This window comes from Vulpes vulpes, chromosome 4 (genome assembly GCF_048418805.1).
Source record: "Vulpes vulpes isolate BD-2025 chromosome 4, VulVul3, whole genome shotgun sequence".
NCBI lineage: Eukaryota > Metazoa > Chordata > Mammalia > Carnivora > Canidae > Vulpes > Vulpes vulpes.
Window position 1 is genome coordinate 101,854,697 of NC_132783.1, and position 17,757 is coordinate 101,872,453.

Consider the following 17,757-nt stretch of genomic DNA (forward strand, 5'->3'; position numbering starts at 1 on the left):
AGCTCTGGCCCATGGTAAACACTTTATATTACTTTTTTAAAGATTTTTAAAAATTTACTTATTCATGAGAGACACAGAGAGAGAGGCAGCAACATAGGCACAGGGAGAAGCAGGCTCCCTGCAGGGAGCCCGATGCAGGGCTTGATCCCAGGACCCCGGGATCACACCCTGAGCCAAAGGCAGACATCAGGCATTCCTGTAAACACGTTATAAATATGAATTTGTTATTACCATTATTTGTTATTACCTTACAAGAACAGGAATGGCCCTTCACTGCCACCCCCACCCCGGGCCCTACTGTCACCTGATTTTTGTGCCTTGTCATCTTGCATGTTTTGTTGGCAAAGGGGGTTCTTTAAATGATATCCTCATGAGGACAGAAATGCCACTTTTCATGGCCATTGCCTCATATAACCCTTTGCAACAGGGCTGTGAGATTGAGGAGATTATGCCCATTTTAAAGATGGGAAAACTGAGGCCTAGGATGTAACTGACCCAAAATCCAGCAGTCAAGAGGCTGCAGACTCCAGCCTCCTGACACAGAGCCCGAGGCCCCTTCTCAGGACCTAGTTGCAATCAGCAGACAGCACCCAATGAGCCCGTCCATTCCAGAGCCTCCAGGCTGATGTGATTTATTGAAGCTCACAAAACACTGGTGTCAGCGACAACTCCCGCCACATGTCATCTGCGCTGTTATTAAAAATCAATTCTCTCGGGGCAAAGAAGTGCCCGCGCTGACAGTGTGCAATCTGTTATTGTCACTTATTTATTATCCACCTTCTCTGGGGAGTTTGAGAATGGAAACATCAGCAGAACCATTTCCCTGTTTCCAGTTGAACACAATGGGAGATGGGCTGGTCTCATTGGCTGGGGCTGGGGCTGGACCTGCTGTGCCCTCCTACTTTCCATCATCCCTCCTCAATCCCAACCTATTGTCTCCCTTCCTACTCTTCCAGTTCTCTGCATGGGTTTGCTGCCAGGGGCCCGGGGCTCTGCTAATTTTCATGGGATCTGTGTGCATACGTTTATAATTAGAGTGGTTCTGGTGGGGCAACCCAGCATATAAAAGGGAGGGAGACCAAGAATGCTTGCCTGTCCATTTGTCTGGTCTTCCACGTGCTCGCTGCGGCAGCACATATACTAAAATTATCTGGTCTCCCAGGGTGGTGGAATGAACATCACCGGGGGTTTCCTGCTCCCTATGCACCTCCTCTGTCCCACTCCAGAATGTTCTCATTAGTTTGTCAGGAGCACACATCAACATACCACATGCTTATGCTTGCTTCTTGAATTAAAAAGTAGTAGGCTTATAGCGTCATCATTTTAGAATCATGGGATCTCATAGATAATAAGTGGTCTTAGAGGCCCTCATTGCAACCATCTACCTCAGTGGGGAGCAACCATTTTCTGCATAAAGACCAATTCAGGAAAAATAAAAATGTTTATGGACTATGTTTCTTTTATGATATTTGTATCCTTTTCCCCCATAATTGCACAGCTAGGAATTTATGCTAAAGGATAATACAATATGAGGGAAAAGTTCTCTGCATTAAGATCTCGGTTGCTCTGTTATTTTTAACCCACATCTTAAATAGTACCTACAAGAGCCACAGTGGGGAAATGTTTAAGGAAAGCATAACGTAGCCAGTCAATGAAGGGCAATTATTAAAAGAGGTAAAGATGGAAATGAGGTAGCAGTGTAGAGAAGTGTTTACCACCTAGCCTTACAGTAGAAAACTAAACCTAATAGATATATATATTATAACTTGCATATATTTATAACTATGAAAAAGAACTATAAGAGAACCTAGACAAATGAAAAAATCACTGATAGCTAACTGCTAATGTGAAGTTGTTTCTGTAATAAAGAAGGCGGAATTAAAGATGAATGAATACAGTGGGATATTCACAATTTAGAGAGCTAAGGGGAAAAGGTAGGTTTTTTTGAAATCAAGAGCTATAATATCTACAACTGCACTTGAGCGTTTGTGTATTCTTTTCTCATTTCTAAAGAGTTTCTTTACTTTGATGAAGATTTTGGAAATGACCAGAGATCCAAGAATGCTAGCAATTGGGGGTGAGGAAAGAGAATGAGCATCAGTTTTAGCCAAAGACAAAAGCCAAATGTATTCTAGAAAGACCTGACAATTTAAAGAGTGAGAGAGAGAGACTGTGAGTGAGTGAGTGAGTGAGTGAGTGAGTGAGTGAGTGAGTGAGTGAATGAATGAGTGTGTGTGTGTTGGTGGATATGAATACATTTCTGAAATGAGAGAGTTTTCAGGGAACCCTGAGTACAAAACATTGGGTGAAAATTTGCTTTTCTTAGTTTGCTCCTAATCTAAAAATAGTTAGAAGAGAACATTCTCATGGGCATTCTAGTTCTTCTTCAGGGATCTCTGTGTTCCTTGATCTTTGTCCCACACTGAGCCACATGCCGTGTGTGTGTGTGTGTGTGTGTGTGTGTGTGTGTGTGTGTGTGTGGTCCCAACTGTCACTCCCCAGCCCCAGCCACAGGAGGGCCACCTGGAATCAGTTAGCTTCAGTGTGTGCTCCTAAGGGAAGAAGTAAGATTATTATTCATCATCCTCAGTATTTTTAGCCCCTCATCCCTGAAGGTGGATTGTGCTTGCTATTTATGTACATGGGGCTGTTCATCCCTGACTTAATGATTGCATAGGTCCTCCCTACAGCATCTCTGCAAAGGGTTCCAGTGCCCTTTGCTTGATTACCTTTAGAAACCAAGAGCTTGCTCCCTTTCCAGATAACCTCACTCCATTTCTCCTTCTTTCCTTCCTTCCTTTCTCTCTCTCTCTTTTCTTTCTTTTTTTTCTTTCCTTTCCTCTTCCTTCCTTCCTTCCTTCCTTCCTTCCTTCCTTCCTTTCTTTTTTAGAGAGAGAACAAGGGGAGGGACAGAGAAAGAAGGAATCTTGAGCAGACTCCACATCCAGTGCAGAGCCCAACTCAGGGCTTGATCTCAAGATCCTGATATCATGACCTGAACCAAAATCACCATGTGATGTTTAACCAACTGTGCCACCCAGGCACCCCAATCCCACTTCATTTTTTAAAATATTTCATTTATTTATTTGAGAGAGAGCAAAAGAGCACGAGCCAGGGGAGAGGCAGAGGGAGTGGGAGAAGCAGGCTCCCACTGAGCAGGAACATTGAACCTAGGCCCTGGGATCATGACTTGAACCCAAGACAGACACTTAAATGACTGAGCCACCCAAGCACCCCAACCTCACTCCATTTTTGACCAGCTGTTAAACATTAGACAATTCTGCTGAGCCAAAAGCCAAAAGGTGATTCCTTATTGGCCTCCAAACCCTGCTCCGGGTTTGGCCTTTCAGTGCTACCTAAAAATAAAATTAATTTTGAATTTTAGAAATGGGAAGTGAGTCTTAGAAACTATCCTAACCTATGACTCAGTTAAGTGTCTGACTATGGCCTGAGGTTCTAGGATCAAGCCCTGCATCGGGCTCCTTGCTCAGGAGGGATTCACTTGTCCCTCTACTCCTCCCCCTGCTCATTCTCTCTCTCTCTCTCTCTCTCTCTCTCTCATAAATAAATAAATAAATAAATAAATAAATAAATAAATAAATAAATAAATAAATAGAATCTTCAAAAAAAGTATCCTATCCAAACTTCTCTTATTTATGAGATAAGGAGACAGATTCAAATGACTTGCCAAACATTAACTTATTCATCCTTTACTAATGCCAACTATGAGTTAAATTCTGTGCTAAACACTGGAGAAGAAAATAATGAAACATAGTTTCTGTCCTAGAGAGCTAGAGAGCTCATGGTCTAGAAGGGGAAACAGGCAAGTAGATAAGCTACTGCCACACATGGTGGTACCTGTGAGAAGCCATAGGAATACATGGGACCCAGTTTTTGCCATCCATCCAAAAGGGTTTTCCAAGAGGATAATAGTAATCACCGCTGACATTTATTAAACCTTGCCTGGGCTACATGCTTTAGTTACATTATCATACCCACTTTTCATATCAACTCTCTGAAGAATGTACTACTGTTATCCCCATCCTCCAGACCAGGAAACAGAGGCACAAGGTTGAGTCACTTTGCCAAAGTGACACAACCAGTAGGGAATAAAGTAGGGATTTGAACCCAAGATCATTTGCTCTCTGAATCACTACTCCCAAGGCTGTCTTGAGAAGCCAGTGGGAGTTACCTAAGTGTGTGGGGAGTGGCAGGGAAAAAATTTTCCTAGGCAGGGAAAATATGAATTCCTTAGACAAATGGGGACCCCCAGGAGTCACAGGTGTGGGAAGAGTGTGGCTTCTGAGGGTGGGAGCAGGAAGCAATGCTGAAGACTAGCCCAAGGCAGGAGCATAATCAGGACTGGAACCCAGCTCTCAGCTCCTAGTCCAGTGCTCCTTCCACCACATTCCATCCTTCCCAGGCAGAAGTTCTCTCTTTTCCTTGCCACCCATCTAAGACTTTCCTTGAGGATTGTAGGGACACGGCCCAGAAATTCCTTTGATGAGAATTAAAAAGTGGCAGAAACGGGCAGCCCCCATGGCGCAGCGGTTTGGCACCACATGCAGCCTGGGGTGTGATCCTGGAGACCCAGGATCGAGTCCCATGTCGGGGTCCCTGTATGGAGCCTGTGTCTCTGCCTCTCTCTCTCTGTGTCTCTATGAGTAAATAAATAAAAATCTTAAAAAAAAAAAATCTTAAAAAAAAAAAAAAAAGTGGCAGAAAGAGGGGATCCCTGGGTGGTGTAGCGGTTTAGTGTCTGCCTTTGGCCCAGGGCGCGATCCTGGAGACCCGGGATTGAATCCTACATCGGGCTCCCGGTGCATGGAGCCTGCTTCTCCCTCTGCCTATGTCTCTGCCTCTCTCTCTCTCTCTTTCTGTGTGACTATCATAAATAAATAAAAATTATAAATAAATAAATAAATAAATAAATAAATAAATAAATAGTGGCAGAAAGAAACAGGGGCAGGAAAGTGATGGGCCTAGATCACTCTGCCCAAATCCCAGTGTGTCTCTTCTCTAGTCCAGGAATCTGTCATGGGACTCGATGCTGCCTTTGCAACGTATAGACTGCATAGCTTCAGGCTTCCACTGGTTTGGGGAATACATTGAAAGGACTGGCCCCAAAACACATCCCAGAGCCTAGAGAGTGCTGGAGTCAGGAGGATGCTAGCCATAATCACAACTAACATGAGTGAGTGCCCATCACGTGCAGGCTCTGTACCGAGTCCTGTACCATCTGAACCACTTGCATTCTATCTTTTCATCTTTACAACTAGCTTATGAAACCATATGTTAGATCCCTTCCTGACTGGAGGAGGAAACCAGTTCAAACCACCTTAAGCAGGAAGAGAATTTATCAAGACAGGTAACTGAAAAATTCAGTAGTAGATACTGTGTTCTAGGGCTGGATACAGGTGTTCCAATGGTACTATCAAAAATGTGCCTTGTTCTGCTTCTCAAAATGAAACTGCCTCTTTCCTGAGAGTTCCAGAGAAAGCCCCAGAAATGTCTCATATTGGCCTAGACCAGTGTCTCACGTACTGAGCCTCAGACCAATCTCAGTGACTCTGACTGGGCCAACCTGGGCCACAGTTCTGCCCATGAGGCCAAACCAGTTGGACCCAGAAGTGAAGAGGGGTGAATCCCCCACGGAAAAAGGAGGAACTGTTACCAAAAAGAGATTGATGCCAATCAACCCACACCCCTAAAAAGATATCTACTACCAGTGGATCCTAAGAATTCCTCCATTTTAGAGATAAGAAACTGAAGCACAGAAAGATTAAGTCATCTGAATCAGATAATCACACAGCCAGCAATGATCAGAATAGGGACTCACATCCAGGCAGTCTTATCTAGACCTTAACCCCCAGGTCACCTGGGAAGGACTTAGCCTGTTCAGAAGAGAATGCACCCACCTGCCCCAATCTACCTATGGGATGACGGTCCTTCCTGCTATGTGTCATACAAACTATGAGCCCCCAGGGATCTGGAGACCCGAGGTTCAAGCAACTCAGAAGTGACACAAGATTGTCCGGCTTTCATGTTACACCAAATGATGCCCTCATCCACATCCCAAAATTCCCAAGTTTACTTTAACACCTCATAAGAGTCAGCAGGGAAAAGGGAGGCCCAGGCACTTGAAGATGAGTCATTCTTGAGTTCAGAGTTGCTTGCCTGGCACCAGCCCCCATGAGGTATAAGGAAAAGGAGAGAAAAATCAGGGCTGGGGGCCGTGGATAGTGCTTCCTGGAAGGGAACATTTGTCCCACTTCCCTGGCAACCCTTAGGACGGCAAGAGTCTTTCTCTGGGGGCCAAACCAGGAGCGAGAACCTGCAGTGTAGGCAGATTTTTTCAGCACTGTCCTAGTAAATAACAGCCCCGTTACTCTGCAGTTTATGGAGATCTCAGCGGCTCAGCTTGTAATAAATGGGAGCGTGACTTGCAGGAGTCACAGCGCCAAAGCTGCCTTTGGGTCATTTGGTTGTTTTTAAATTAGGGCTTCGTGCCTCTCCAGGGGCCCAGGCCTCATTCGGAAATGATTAACAACGGGGCTGGGTACATTTGCCAAACAGCAAGCAACCATGAAGTCATCCAAGCTAATAGCAGGCAGGAGCCGATGTGATTCATAAATAACTACATACATTCGAGACTAAATGATACTGGTTAAGTGTTAGAAGTGCTTCTAGCCCCTTCTTATGTGGGGAGGTGAGAAGCTACCTCCAACACTCTTTTGAGGACTGGTTGCCTTCTTTCTGCTGTCCTGGGGAAAGGGAAGGGGAAGGAGCTTGAGGTGACAAGGGTGACAACCTAGGGCAGCTAAATGTGGTTGAGAGGTCTAAGAGCATGAGCATCACCTGGGAGCTGGTTAGAAATGCAGCCTCTCGGGCCCCCCAACCTAGACCCATGGAATCAGAGCCCCTAAGAATGGGTCTCAGAAATCTGCTAGTGTGTTAGCTCCACTCAGTCTGTTTGAGAGCTCCTGTTCTGTATTAAGTGTAATTAAGCTCTATCTGTATTTCGGCTCAAAACCCAGGGCGGACTAACATCAGCTAAAAGGAAAACAAAAGGACAGATTCATTAGTTATTATCCTGTTTACACTTCCCCGGTCAACTCTAATCGCCCCTTTGTTTTACAAGGGCTCCTTCATAGCACAGGGAGCAGTGTGCAGTAGTCACTAAAGAAGCCCTTGAGTATCTGTGAATTTCACCTACCTTGCACTTCACAGGCCGGACCCAAAGTGAGTCATTGGTGTGGGGACTTTTTGTATGCAGTTGATTAGTCCTTGAAAGGAGGTTATAATCCATGAATTGTGGATTTACTAGTGTTGTTACATGAGCACAGAGCAAGGTTCATGTCGTTTTCTTCACTGACCTATTCTCTAGGCATTTATTAAAAGTGCAATATATACCACCACTCTAGCTCCCAGCTCCCACACCACAAGGTGGAGAGAGGTCTGATTAATACCAAGCAGGTCGCCTGGCTCCTTGGACATGCTGTCGGAAAATGCACTCAGATGCACACAAGCACCAGATACATATATGTGCATGGCTAAGACCAAATCCTGCTCCATGAAGAGGAGTGTCCAGCTCCACAGAATCTTTCCAGGACCTGATTGCTCCCCTCTCTCTATCACCTGATCTGGGATTAATAACGTTTCTCAATCTCCCCAAAATCTTCTCTAGGTGAATATGAAGAGAACTCATTTATTGATCTGTACCAGCCATTCTTCAGGACCCTTTCACAAATATTAATGGTTATTTAGCACATACAAAATGCTACGCTTTATATGGATTAGTGCACCCACAACCACCTTCTACAACAAATCTTTTTTACTTTCATTCCCGTTTTATGATAGGAAACTGAGGCACAGAGAGATAAGTAACTTTGGCCAGAGTCACTCAGCCGGTAAGTGGCAGGGTCAGAATTTGAAGGCAGGCACCCTGGCTCTAGAACTTAGTGTTAGACACAGTTCTTCCCAGTATCTCTCTAGTGCCTCCATTAGGTAGATGTCTCTCTCTGTGTTTCAGGAGGCTCAGAAGAATAAAGTTAACTTAGCCAGTGTTCCACAGCTAAAAGGGACTGGCTTCTCATTCCATCCCAGGCCTGTCAGATTCAAAGCTCCATCCTCTTCTTTCCCAAACCCTCTGCCCCCAAAGTCCCCACTGCTGAGCTGCACACCTGTCAAGAAGGAGGAGGCGCCTCCTGCCAAGAGCAGTGGGGCTCCGAGCATAACTGCGGGGCATCTGGGCCAGCCTGGGACCCCAAGAGAATGCTGAGTTCAGAACTATAACTGGGGGGTTAATCCCCGATCTGTGCTTCTGCTTCAGGACCCTCCACGGCAACGATATCTCCAGCGTTCCTGAAGGCTCCTTCAGCGACCTAACATCTCTTTCCCATCTGTAAGTAGCCGTACTTCTCCTTGGTGTGGCCCCACCTGAGATGGAATATCATTATTGTGCCAGAGACCACGCCATCACTGTTCACATTTCAGGATATGCTCTTTCTGGATGCCTAGAGCACATTCTGGGACAGTGTACTCACATTGTACACGTCATGTGTTCTCTGCCTCCAACACCGTCAGAGGCATCATCAATTATGTAAACAATGTAAATGTTTAATAAGAACTAACATAAAACTCTTACTATGTGATAAACACTTTAGATGAATTATCTCATTTACTTCTTACAGCAGTAGAGCATATTTATCCCCTTATTATACACCGCAAAACTTAAATTGAGAAGAACTAAAGACTTTGTCCAAGGGCTTCTCAGCGAGTAAGCAGCAGAGCCCTGGTTCAAGCCCAGGTTTGCCTTGACTCTAAAGCACATAGTTGCTACCACTCTGCTGAGGTGCTCCCTCCCTGTTTTACATGGAGAAACCAAGGTCTGTACGCATTAGCTGTTACATGGCCAGTGACCATTTTTGAGTCTGTATACTAACTCTATGCATATTTAATTGTTTTCATATTGCATGCATATCCTGTGATACTGATACATTATGTATGCACCTTATAAAATATTCAAGAAATAGAAATGCTAAAGGATATGATTTTTAAAATAGCAAAAGTTCTTGTATTTTCTTTCTGGACACCCCTGTGCAGAGGTCTTCACTGGCCCATGCTGTCCCCCTCCTGTGCATTTTTAAGCTGACTGGTATAGTCGGCTTCTATCCCCTTAGGTTCCGTGGCTGTTCTAAGAATTAGACTGACACAGAGCAAGGGGAGAAATGTGTACAAATGTATTCGGTATTTTTATGTGTACATGGGAGTCTTCAAATGGAAAATGAAGACCCAAAGAAGCCATTGGGCCCAAAAGTTTATATACCTCTTTATACAAGGAATGATAAATTGGGACAAGACAAAGGGCCTTGGGATGGGGCAGTCCACTGTGGGTCAGTGGCTAAGAAATACGCAGAGGGGCTATTAGAAGATCAGGGTTCTTTGAGCAGGTTTGTCTGTACAAGTCCATTTTGGCATTGACTCCCTGTCTCTAGTGATAAGAATATTCTCTTTTTGATGCAGGAGGGCATCTTTGTCACAGGAAGCTTTACGACTTGCTTTTAGGTGGAAAGAGGGAGGTCAGAGAGCCCCTCCTGCACCTGCCATTTCTCAAGTACCTTTAGCTCAAAATAGTCACTATGCCAGAGCAGCATATCTAGGGGTTGCATGCTCTGAACCCTTTCCATGATCTGAAGCATCTCCCTAGGTTGCTATGTACCAAAATCTATGCAGAGAACATTCTTCAGTGGACCCTCCAGTAGAGCAAGGGAACCAGATAATCAGGTGGCCAAAGGTTCAAAAGCATCCTGGACAGGCTAGGATTGGGCTTGAATTGAGGATTGAATCTTAGCAGGGTAGGTGAGAGCAAAACCTTGGAGGTGGGAGGGCCTGCAGTGGGGTGGAAACATTTGGAGGGGTTGGAAGTACAATCTGGAGTCACTGCTTTTGCCCCAGTGGAAACTACTTCTCCACTGGTCCTCATGTCAGACACCCCTGATCTAGCCAGTGTCTGAAAATTCTACTTTTCCAGAGAGCTAAGGGCATGGAACCTATGGGCCAAGCTGAGCAGGGGTCCCTGACTTCTTTCTTGCTCTGCCTCCTAGGGCACTGGGAACCAATCCACTCCACTGTGACTGTAGTCTGCGCTGGCTGTCCGAATGGGTGAAGGCGGGGTACAAGGAGCCCGGCATCGCCCGCTGCAGTAGCCCCGAGCCCATGGCCGACAGACTCCTGCTCACCACCCCCACCCACCGATTCCAGTGCAAAGGTACGTGCTGACTCTCCCCTGCTCCTCTAGGGGTCTGCTCTGTCTCCGACAGCCATCAGAGCTGAGCATCTCAAAAAATTGTTTCTTCTACAACCATAGTCCCAGCTCTCCCATGGACCACACAGAGGGACTCAGATGCTTTGTCATCTTCCCTCTGCTGGCATCTCTACATGTTCCTCCCTGCCTTCTTTGTCTACATAGTTTTGCGTAGAGAAGAATCTTTAACCTGCATTTCTTTTTTTTTTTTAGATTTTATTTATTTATCCACAAGAGACACAGAGAGAGACAGAGAGAGAGAGAGGCAGAGACACAGGCAGAGGGAGAAGCAGGCTCCATGCAGGGAGCCTGACGAGGGACTTGATCCAGGGTCTCCAGGATCACGCCCTGGACTGAAGGCGGCGCTAAACCGCTGAGCCACCCAGGCTGCCCTGACCTGCATTTCTTTACCTACCATCCTTAAAGCAGAAGCATTTTCCCATTTTTACTACAGCAACCTTTTGGTACATGAGATTTTAATTGACTGTATCATTACGATAACAAACCGCTACTGAGTTCTTGTGTGCTGGGCATGATGTTAAGCACTTTTTTGTGGGTTATTGCATTTAATTCTCACTTTCCAAGTATTAATTTATTTAATTCCCCAACTCTCTATGGGGTAGACTTTAGTATTACCCTTATTTTTAAAAATGAGAACTCTGAGGCTTACCAAGGTTAAGTGACTACGCACGACCACAGTCGGAAGGCTTCCAGGGCTTCCTGATTCCAGAGTACACACCCTTGACCACCAGGCTATAAAATTCTGCCATAACTTCTTTCACTAGTTCCTGGTTCTGAACCTTTAGTATTCACTGGGTATTTCCAATTGTTTCCTTACCACCGATGCATAAAGATCTTTCTTTACTAGGTGGCTCAGTTGGTTGAGTGTCCAACTCTTGATTTCAGCTCAAGATCATGAAATTGAGCTCTGCATCAGGCTCCACATCTACCATGGAGTCGGCCTGGGTCTCTTTCCCTCTCCCTCTGCCTTCCTCACCCCCTCCCTCCCTTCTCCACCTCTAAAAATAAATAAATAAAATTGCATCTTTAGATAATACTTCAGAGAACAGAAATGACTGAGCCAAACTATCTGATCATCTATCTTTAAGGTCTTCACGCATATTGCCAACTGGTTTTCAAAAAGGGTTGTAAACCACTTTATGCCCCCAACAGCACCATCTGAATGCATTTTTTAGGGACTTTTGCATCATTTTATCTCATTTCATCTCATTGCTAATTAGAGAGGCTTAAAAAAATGGATCTCCTATTTTATCTTTCTTTGATTATTGGGGAAACTGAACTTTTTTTTCCAAAAATTTACTTTCCATTTGTATTATATATTTGTCTGTTAATGTCCTTTGCTCATTTCTTGGAGCCTTGAATTTGATTTACATATATACTTTGATTACCCTATAAACTTCATGTGTCTCATGTTTCTGCTTAAAGCAAGAAAATAATCCATTGGCTTTAAGCTAATTTTTCATTTTCCTCCTCCTGCTTCCAACATATCTGACTTGATTGATGCTAAAGAGGCCCCACTCACTCTAAAACAGTGGTTCTCAATCTTAGCTGCATGTTTTGGAGTCACTTGGGGAGCTTTCTACTGGTGCCTGGGCCCCACACTCCAGGTTTTGATTAAATTGGTGTGGGGTGCAGCCTGGGCGTGCTGGGGTATTTAAAAGCACCTTGGCTGGTTCTACAGTAAGGTGACCAACTCATTTATGGTTTGGCTGGGGCCTTCCTGGTTTTAGCAGTGAAATTTCTGCATCCTGGGAATCTCCTCCATCCCTGGCAAACCAGAACAGATAGTGTCCCTTTTCCAATGTGAAGCCAGGGTTGAGCCAGCCAGTAGAGACTCTCAATCAGGCCACCCTACCCACAAATGGTCAGACTCACACTGGGGCCAATCTCAACAAAAGTCTGTGCAGGGATCATGACATTCACCCCTCCAGCCCTTACAGCTGAAGAGAACAGGACATAGTCAGAACTGTCTTAGAGGCAGCGTGTGCCTGAGCAGTTTACCATCCATCATTGATACCACTGCTGTGTCTTTTGGGGTCACTTCTTCCTTCTCCCTGCCAATTGAAGGGTTGCACAAGGAGGACTTCCCATGCGTACCTTTGGCCCAGGCACCATGCCCTCCTTAGCCTAGCATGAACTATTTCATGGGGAGGGGTATTTGGGGGCGGAGGAATGGGAGGTCCAAATGGAGGCTGGGCCCAGAGCTCCCGGAACATAAAAAGATACACAAGGGATTTGTAATTATGGTGCATTGTTTGTAGATTAGCTCCAAAATCGGATCAGGCTAATTATAGTAATTGATTTGACTGCAGAAGTGCTTCTGAATGATGTCCCACAGTGATTTTTTCCCTCACTGGACAATGGCTGCATTAATGGGACTCTAGCTAGACTGGATGGTACTGGCTGGGGCGGGCCAATTGCCTTGTGTGTTAGAGATGGAGAGGAGCTGGCAGCTGGCTGAGGAAGAGGCCAGAGAAGAGGGGAAGGGAGGGAGGGGTGACAGCGACCTGCTACCAACATTCTGGTTTTGCTGTCCAGGGCCAGTGGACATCAACATTGTGGCCAAGTGCAATGCCTGCCTCTCCAGCCCATGCAAGAACAATGGGACGTGCAGCCAGGATCCTGTGGAGCTATACCGCTGCACCTGCCCCTATGGCTACAAGGTAAGATAGGAAGCCTTGCCCGCACCATTCATGGCTCCCAAGGAGGGGCAGGCACAGTGCCCTGCTGACCATCCTTTCTCCAAGGGCAGCCTGGAGAACTCTATTTCACAGGTCCCTCTAGTGTCGTATTTGCCAGTAACACTCCTGCTGCCCAGTTGTGTCACATTCATGCAAAACACAGAGAACCCCTATAGGCTTGACAGTGACACTCAGAGATAAGGAGGAAATGTAGTATTTGTATTTTCCTTGCTAAACATGGAGAAGTTAAGTCTCAAAATTAAAATGCTTCCAAGCAGAGGCATCCCTGGAATTCACGATCTTGGCTTCCCTTCATGGGGATTTCCAGACCCTCCCCTCCACTGTCCCTCCCCGCCTCCCCCACAACTCTGCCCTTGGGATGGCCAGTGCTGGGAGTCTGGCTCCGACTCCAGTTTGAGAAGGATATAGGGATGGCATTTTGAAAGGCCTCAGGCTGCCAAGCCAATACACTGTTGACAGGCTCGGGTCGGCCAGTAAGGGGATAAGAGATCCCAGTTCTCCTGGGTGTCCTCCCCAGAAATCCAGGCTAATTCCAGAACAACTTTGCCTCCTTTCTCCTTACTCAGCACTATCTAGAACATGTTATCCTGCCTCCTTATAACATCTATAGAGTACAGACTACATGGCCAGCATTCTGCTTGGCATTTTATTCACCTTTTCTTTTTAAACACACCCTATGTAGGCACCTGGGTGGCTCAGTCTGTAAGCATCTGCCTTCAGCTCAGGTCATGATCCCTGGGTCCTGGAATCAAGTCCCACATCGGGCTCCCTGTTCTGCAGGGAGCCTGCTTCTCCCTCTCCCTCTGCCTGCTACTCCCCCTGCTGTGCTCTCTCTTCTGTTCTCTCTCTGTCAAATAAATAAGTAAAATCTTTTTTTTTTAAGATTTTATTTATTTATTTATTCATGAGAGACACACAGAGAGAGAGGCAGAGACACAGGCAGAGGGAGAAGCAGGCTCCATGCAGGGAGCCCGATGCAGGACTCGATCCCAGGACTCCAGGATCACGTCCTGGGCGGAAGCTAAACCGCTGAGCCACCCAGGGATCCCAATAAAATCTTTTAAAAATAAATAAAATAGAAAAATAAACATGAAAAATAAATAAATAAACATGCCCTATGAGCAAGGCTCATTACTTCCCATCTACAGATGTGGAAACAGGGCCTCAGACTGTTGAAAAAGCTTGACTCAATGTCCCAAAGCTCATAAGCAGTAGGGTTGGGATAGGACCTAGGGCTATATGATTCCAAAGTCCCCGCCTTTTCCCCCTGGATAGCCTAGCCCCTTGCTGTGTCTCACTGGGGTGAGCAATGCTGCAGCTGAATCCTCTTTCCCAGGACCTTCCTCACTTCCAGTCTCCCCAGGGCACCCATCCAAATGGAGTGGACAAGCCAAGAACTCCAGGACCACCCCAAAGCCCATCTGACACCCATGCCTAGTATGTGGCAGAGTGGGAGGGAGCTGGCATCGCTGGGTCTCTTGCCCCCAGGGACAAGCTTGAGAGGCAAAATCACGCTGGGGAACAGGGCTCCCTTGTGACTTTTCAGCTGTAGCTGTGCCTCCAGCAAACAGTGTCAGAGTGCCACCTATGGGCCTGACACAGAAGAGCCAAAGGAGTCCCTTTGCAGCCAGCCAGCCAGCCAGCCTTGCCCCCAGCAGCCACCCCAGACCCATGCACGCTATGTGTGCACACGCACAGACATTGCAGGGGAAGTAGAGAAATTAAGGGGACATACTTAGGCCTAGGTCCTCAAACTCCCTTGTATTAATTCAGTGGTGGAAAATCAGGCTGTGAAATCACACAGAGGGCAAGCTTTGCTGTGTTACTAGCTGTGCGGTGATGGCCAGTGGTTTCACCTCAACCCTCCCATTGACAAACCAGGGCCCATCTCACAGGTGTGCTGTGAGAATCACATGTACAGTAACTACATGCAGTGTGCCTTGGAGAGTCATTGAGGATGTGCTCAGTAAGCTGGCATGTTCTTTCACTTCACCCTTACATGCTGGTCCCTGATACCAGGGTGTGGATGGGCCCTCAGCCCCAGGTGGTGTGTTGCTGGTTTCACCAGAGTTTCTCAGTCCATGATGCTGTGGATTGTCAGAGACCATAGGTTGCTCCCCTAGAAAGGTGACATGTATATTTATCACATCCCCAATTCCATACCTGTGTAACTTTTTATGTATTGACTGTTTGCCAGGCACTCAGCTGGATGTTTGCATTTTTTTTCCCTCCTCTAAGTTCTATAATCACCTTTGAGGTGAGTGGTATCATCCCTATTTGAAAGATAAGGTAAACCACTTCATATCCTGAGCCTTGGTCCCTTCTCTGCAAAATCAGGCTGAGTCTGAAAGTAGTGGAACTAGGCTGGAAGCCCCAGGTTTCCTCCCACTCCCCTTGACAGCACTGTGAAAGTAGCCTGGCCATCAGCATCAGAGCGAAGAGTGCAACCACAGGGCTCTTACAGGATAATGCCATCTGTTTGGACTTTGCTCATAAGATTTTGAATGTCTCGTTGAAGAAGCCAAGCAGATATTTTGACCTTTAGGAAGGCGTTGGGCTCACAGAGGTCTGGGGTACATTGAAGAGGAGGATAGAGGGTGGGATGGCATGTGGTGGGGACATTGGTGATTACTATGACAACAACAGGAATCTGAGCAGCCAGCACTTATTGGACGCCTACTATGTATCAACAGCATACTAGATAAGGCACATGCATTATTTTGCATACCCCTCATCAAAGTCCAAGGAGGCATTTTCCAGTTTAAGAAACTGGGATAGTAGGTGAGACCATTGGGTTTCAGAGCTCAGAACAAACTGATTCCTGAACCCATGCACATTCACAGCCCATTGGCAAGTACCATGAGTCCCTGGCTATTTGGTACCTGTCAGGGTCCCCAGAAAAGGGACAAATAAGGTGTACTGGTGGAAAGAACACCTAGCAGGATCCCTGGAGCTTGTCCTACCTGACTGTGTGACCTGGAACAGTTCCTACTGTCCCCCCCCACCTCTGGTTCCCTGACCTCAAAATGCAGCAGGTAGAACCAAAGGGGTCCCTTAATCATGGGTTGCATCACACCCACTGCCCCTGCATTTGTTCCCCCTGCTTTCCCTTCTTCTGGGGTTGGAGCCCACACGAGCAGAGTGACTAGGTGAGTTGCTAAGTTGACAACCATCAGTAGCACCCACAGAACCAAGCTCAGAGTGCTGGCATTCATCTTGTTATTTCCCAGTGTCTTAATTTTTCCATTGACTCTCTGAGTGACCTTGGGAAGCCACAGTATTACCCAAAAAAGCATGGCCCCACAGGCCTGTGTGAAACAGTTTAAGCACATCACTTGATTTCGTACTCTCCGTTATTCTCTGAAATAAGTTTTATTATCATCTTTTGGTAGATGTAGGAACTAAGGTTCAAAAGGATCAGATAACTTGACAGTGCTCCTACATCTAGGGAACATGCGAGCTAACCCCAGAGTCCACCTCTCTCTGGCAGGAAAGTCTTTCCACTCAGCACTCCATTGGTAACTACTTCCCCCTGAGCCTTACGTCCCCCCCTGCCTCCATGCGAGGCGTCATATTCACTGGCAGAGCTCCTGCAAGGATTGAAAGGGTCATGTTTGCACTTTGACTACCTTAGAGCCAGGATTTAGTAGACACTTCACAGAACTATTTTACCGCAATTCTAACACCAGTGGAAATAAAATCTATGTTTGGGTTCATTCTGCTTCAGCCATTTAGCTTCACGTGCCTCTGTTCTCCTCACACTGTAGTGTGCACAAGAACCACCGGGAGATCTTAAATGTAGGTTCTGATCCATTAGATCTGAGGTCAGGTCAAAGTTTGTGCATTTTTAACAAGATCTCAGGGAATGCCAGTGCTGCTAGCCCGAGGACCATACTTTGAGTGGCAAGGTCCTGGAGCAGCTCCCAGAAAGAGGTTTCTAACGGGGACAGCTATTCCCAAACTCTTTTAAAAGAAGCCGGAAGCCCCAGGCATGTCTATGTTCTCTCTCTCTCTCTCTCTCTCTCTCTCTCTCTCTCTCTCACACACACACACACACACACACACACACACACACAGTGGTGGGACACCAAGAAGCATCATAAATCTAGTAGATCTGAGCAAAATGAGGCTGAAGAGAGTTGAATTGAGCTAATTAGCCAGGCATTGACAATGGTGATTGTTTCTCAAGGACATGTAAGTGACAGAAATCCCCACCTCCAGGCCCAATTAGCACATCTTCAAAGCTAGGGTATGCCTCCAGGATTTCTGAGCTCAGCATAAAGGACTGGAGGAGATAACCACCAGCTCCATCTCACACCTTATCCCACCCCCAAGGGAAGATCCCACCTAGAGTCCCTGATACTTGAGAGTTCCTCAGAGCAGACAGGCTGGCCCAGCCAGAGACAAGGAAGGCCCTGCCTTGACCTGATCAAGGCTCTCTTGTCCTGCTTTTCACAGCTCATCCACCTAACACACACTCAGACACATATGCACACTTGCACTCCTGAACAATTTAGTACCAACCAAAGGTCTGAAAAAGTCTTTTGATCACCCAAATTCAGCCCTGCCTCAGACCCCTGACATCATCACCATCTGAGTAGCTCTTACTTATGTTGTTTCCATTACGTGCCAGGTACTTTTTAATATATTTATGCGGTTTCTTTTTTTTTTAAGATTTTATTTATTTGAGAGAAAGAGAACGGGAGTAGAGGGGAGAAGCAGAGGGAG

The 17,757-nt window shown here is 46.2% G+C and overlaps 1 protein-coding gene across 1 annotated transcript in view; it reads left to right on the forward strand.

Moving 5' to 3' along the window:
* SLIT3 (slit guidance ligand 3) overlaps positions 1 to 17,757 on the forward strand; it is a 589,227-nt gene that overhangs the window by 536,869 nt on the left and 34,601 nt on the right. Inside the window, exons 24-26 of the mRNA XM_026009601.2 lie at positions 8,333 to 8,404; positions 10,107 to 10,270; positions 12,866 to 12,990. Coding sequence (XP_025865386.2) covers positions 8,333 to 8,404; positions 10,107 to 10,270; positions 12,866 to 12,990 — 361 coding nt within the window. The remainder of the gene's footprint in view (positions 1 to 8,332; positions 8,405 to 10,106; positions 10,271 to 12,865; positions 12,991 to 17,757) is intronic.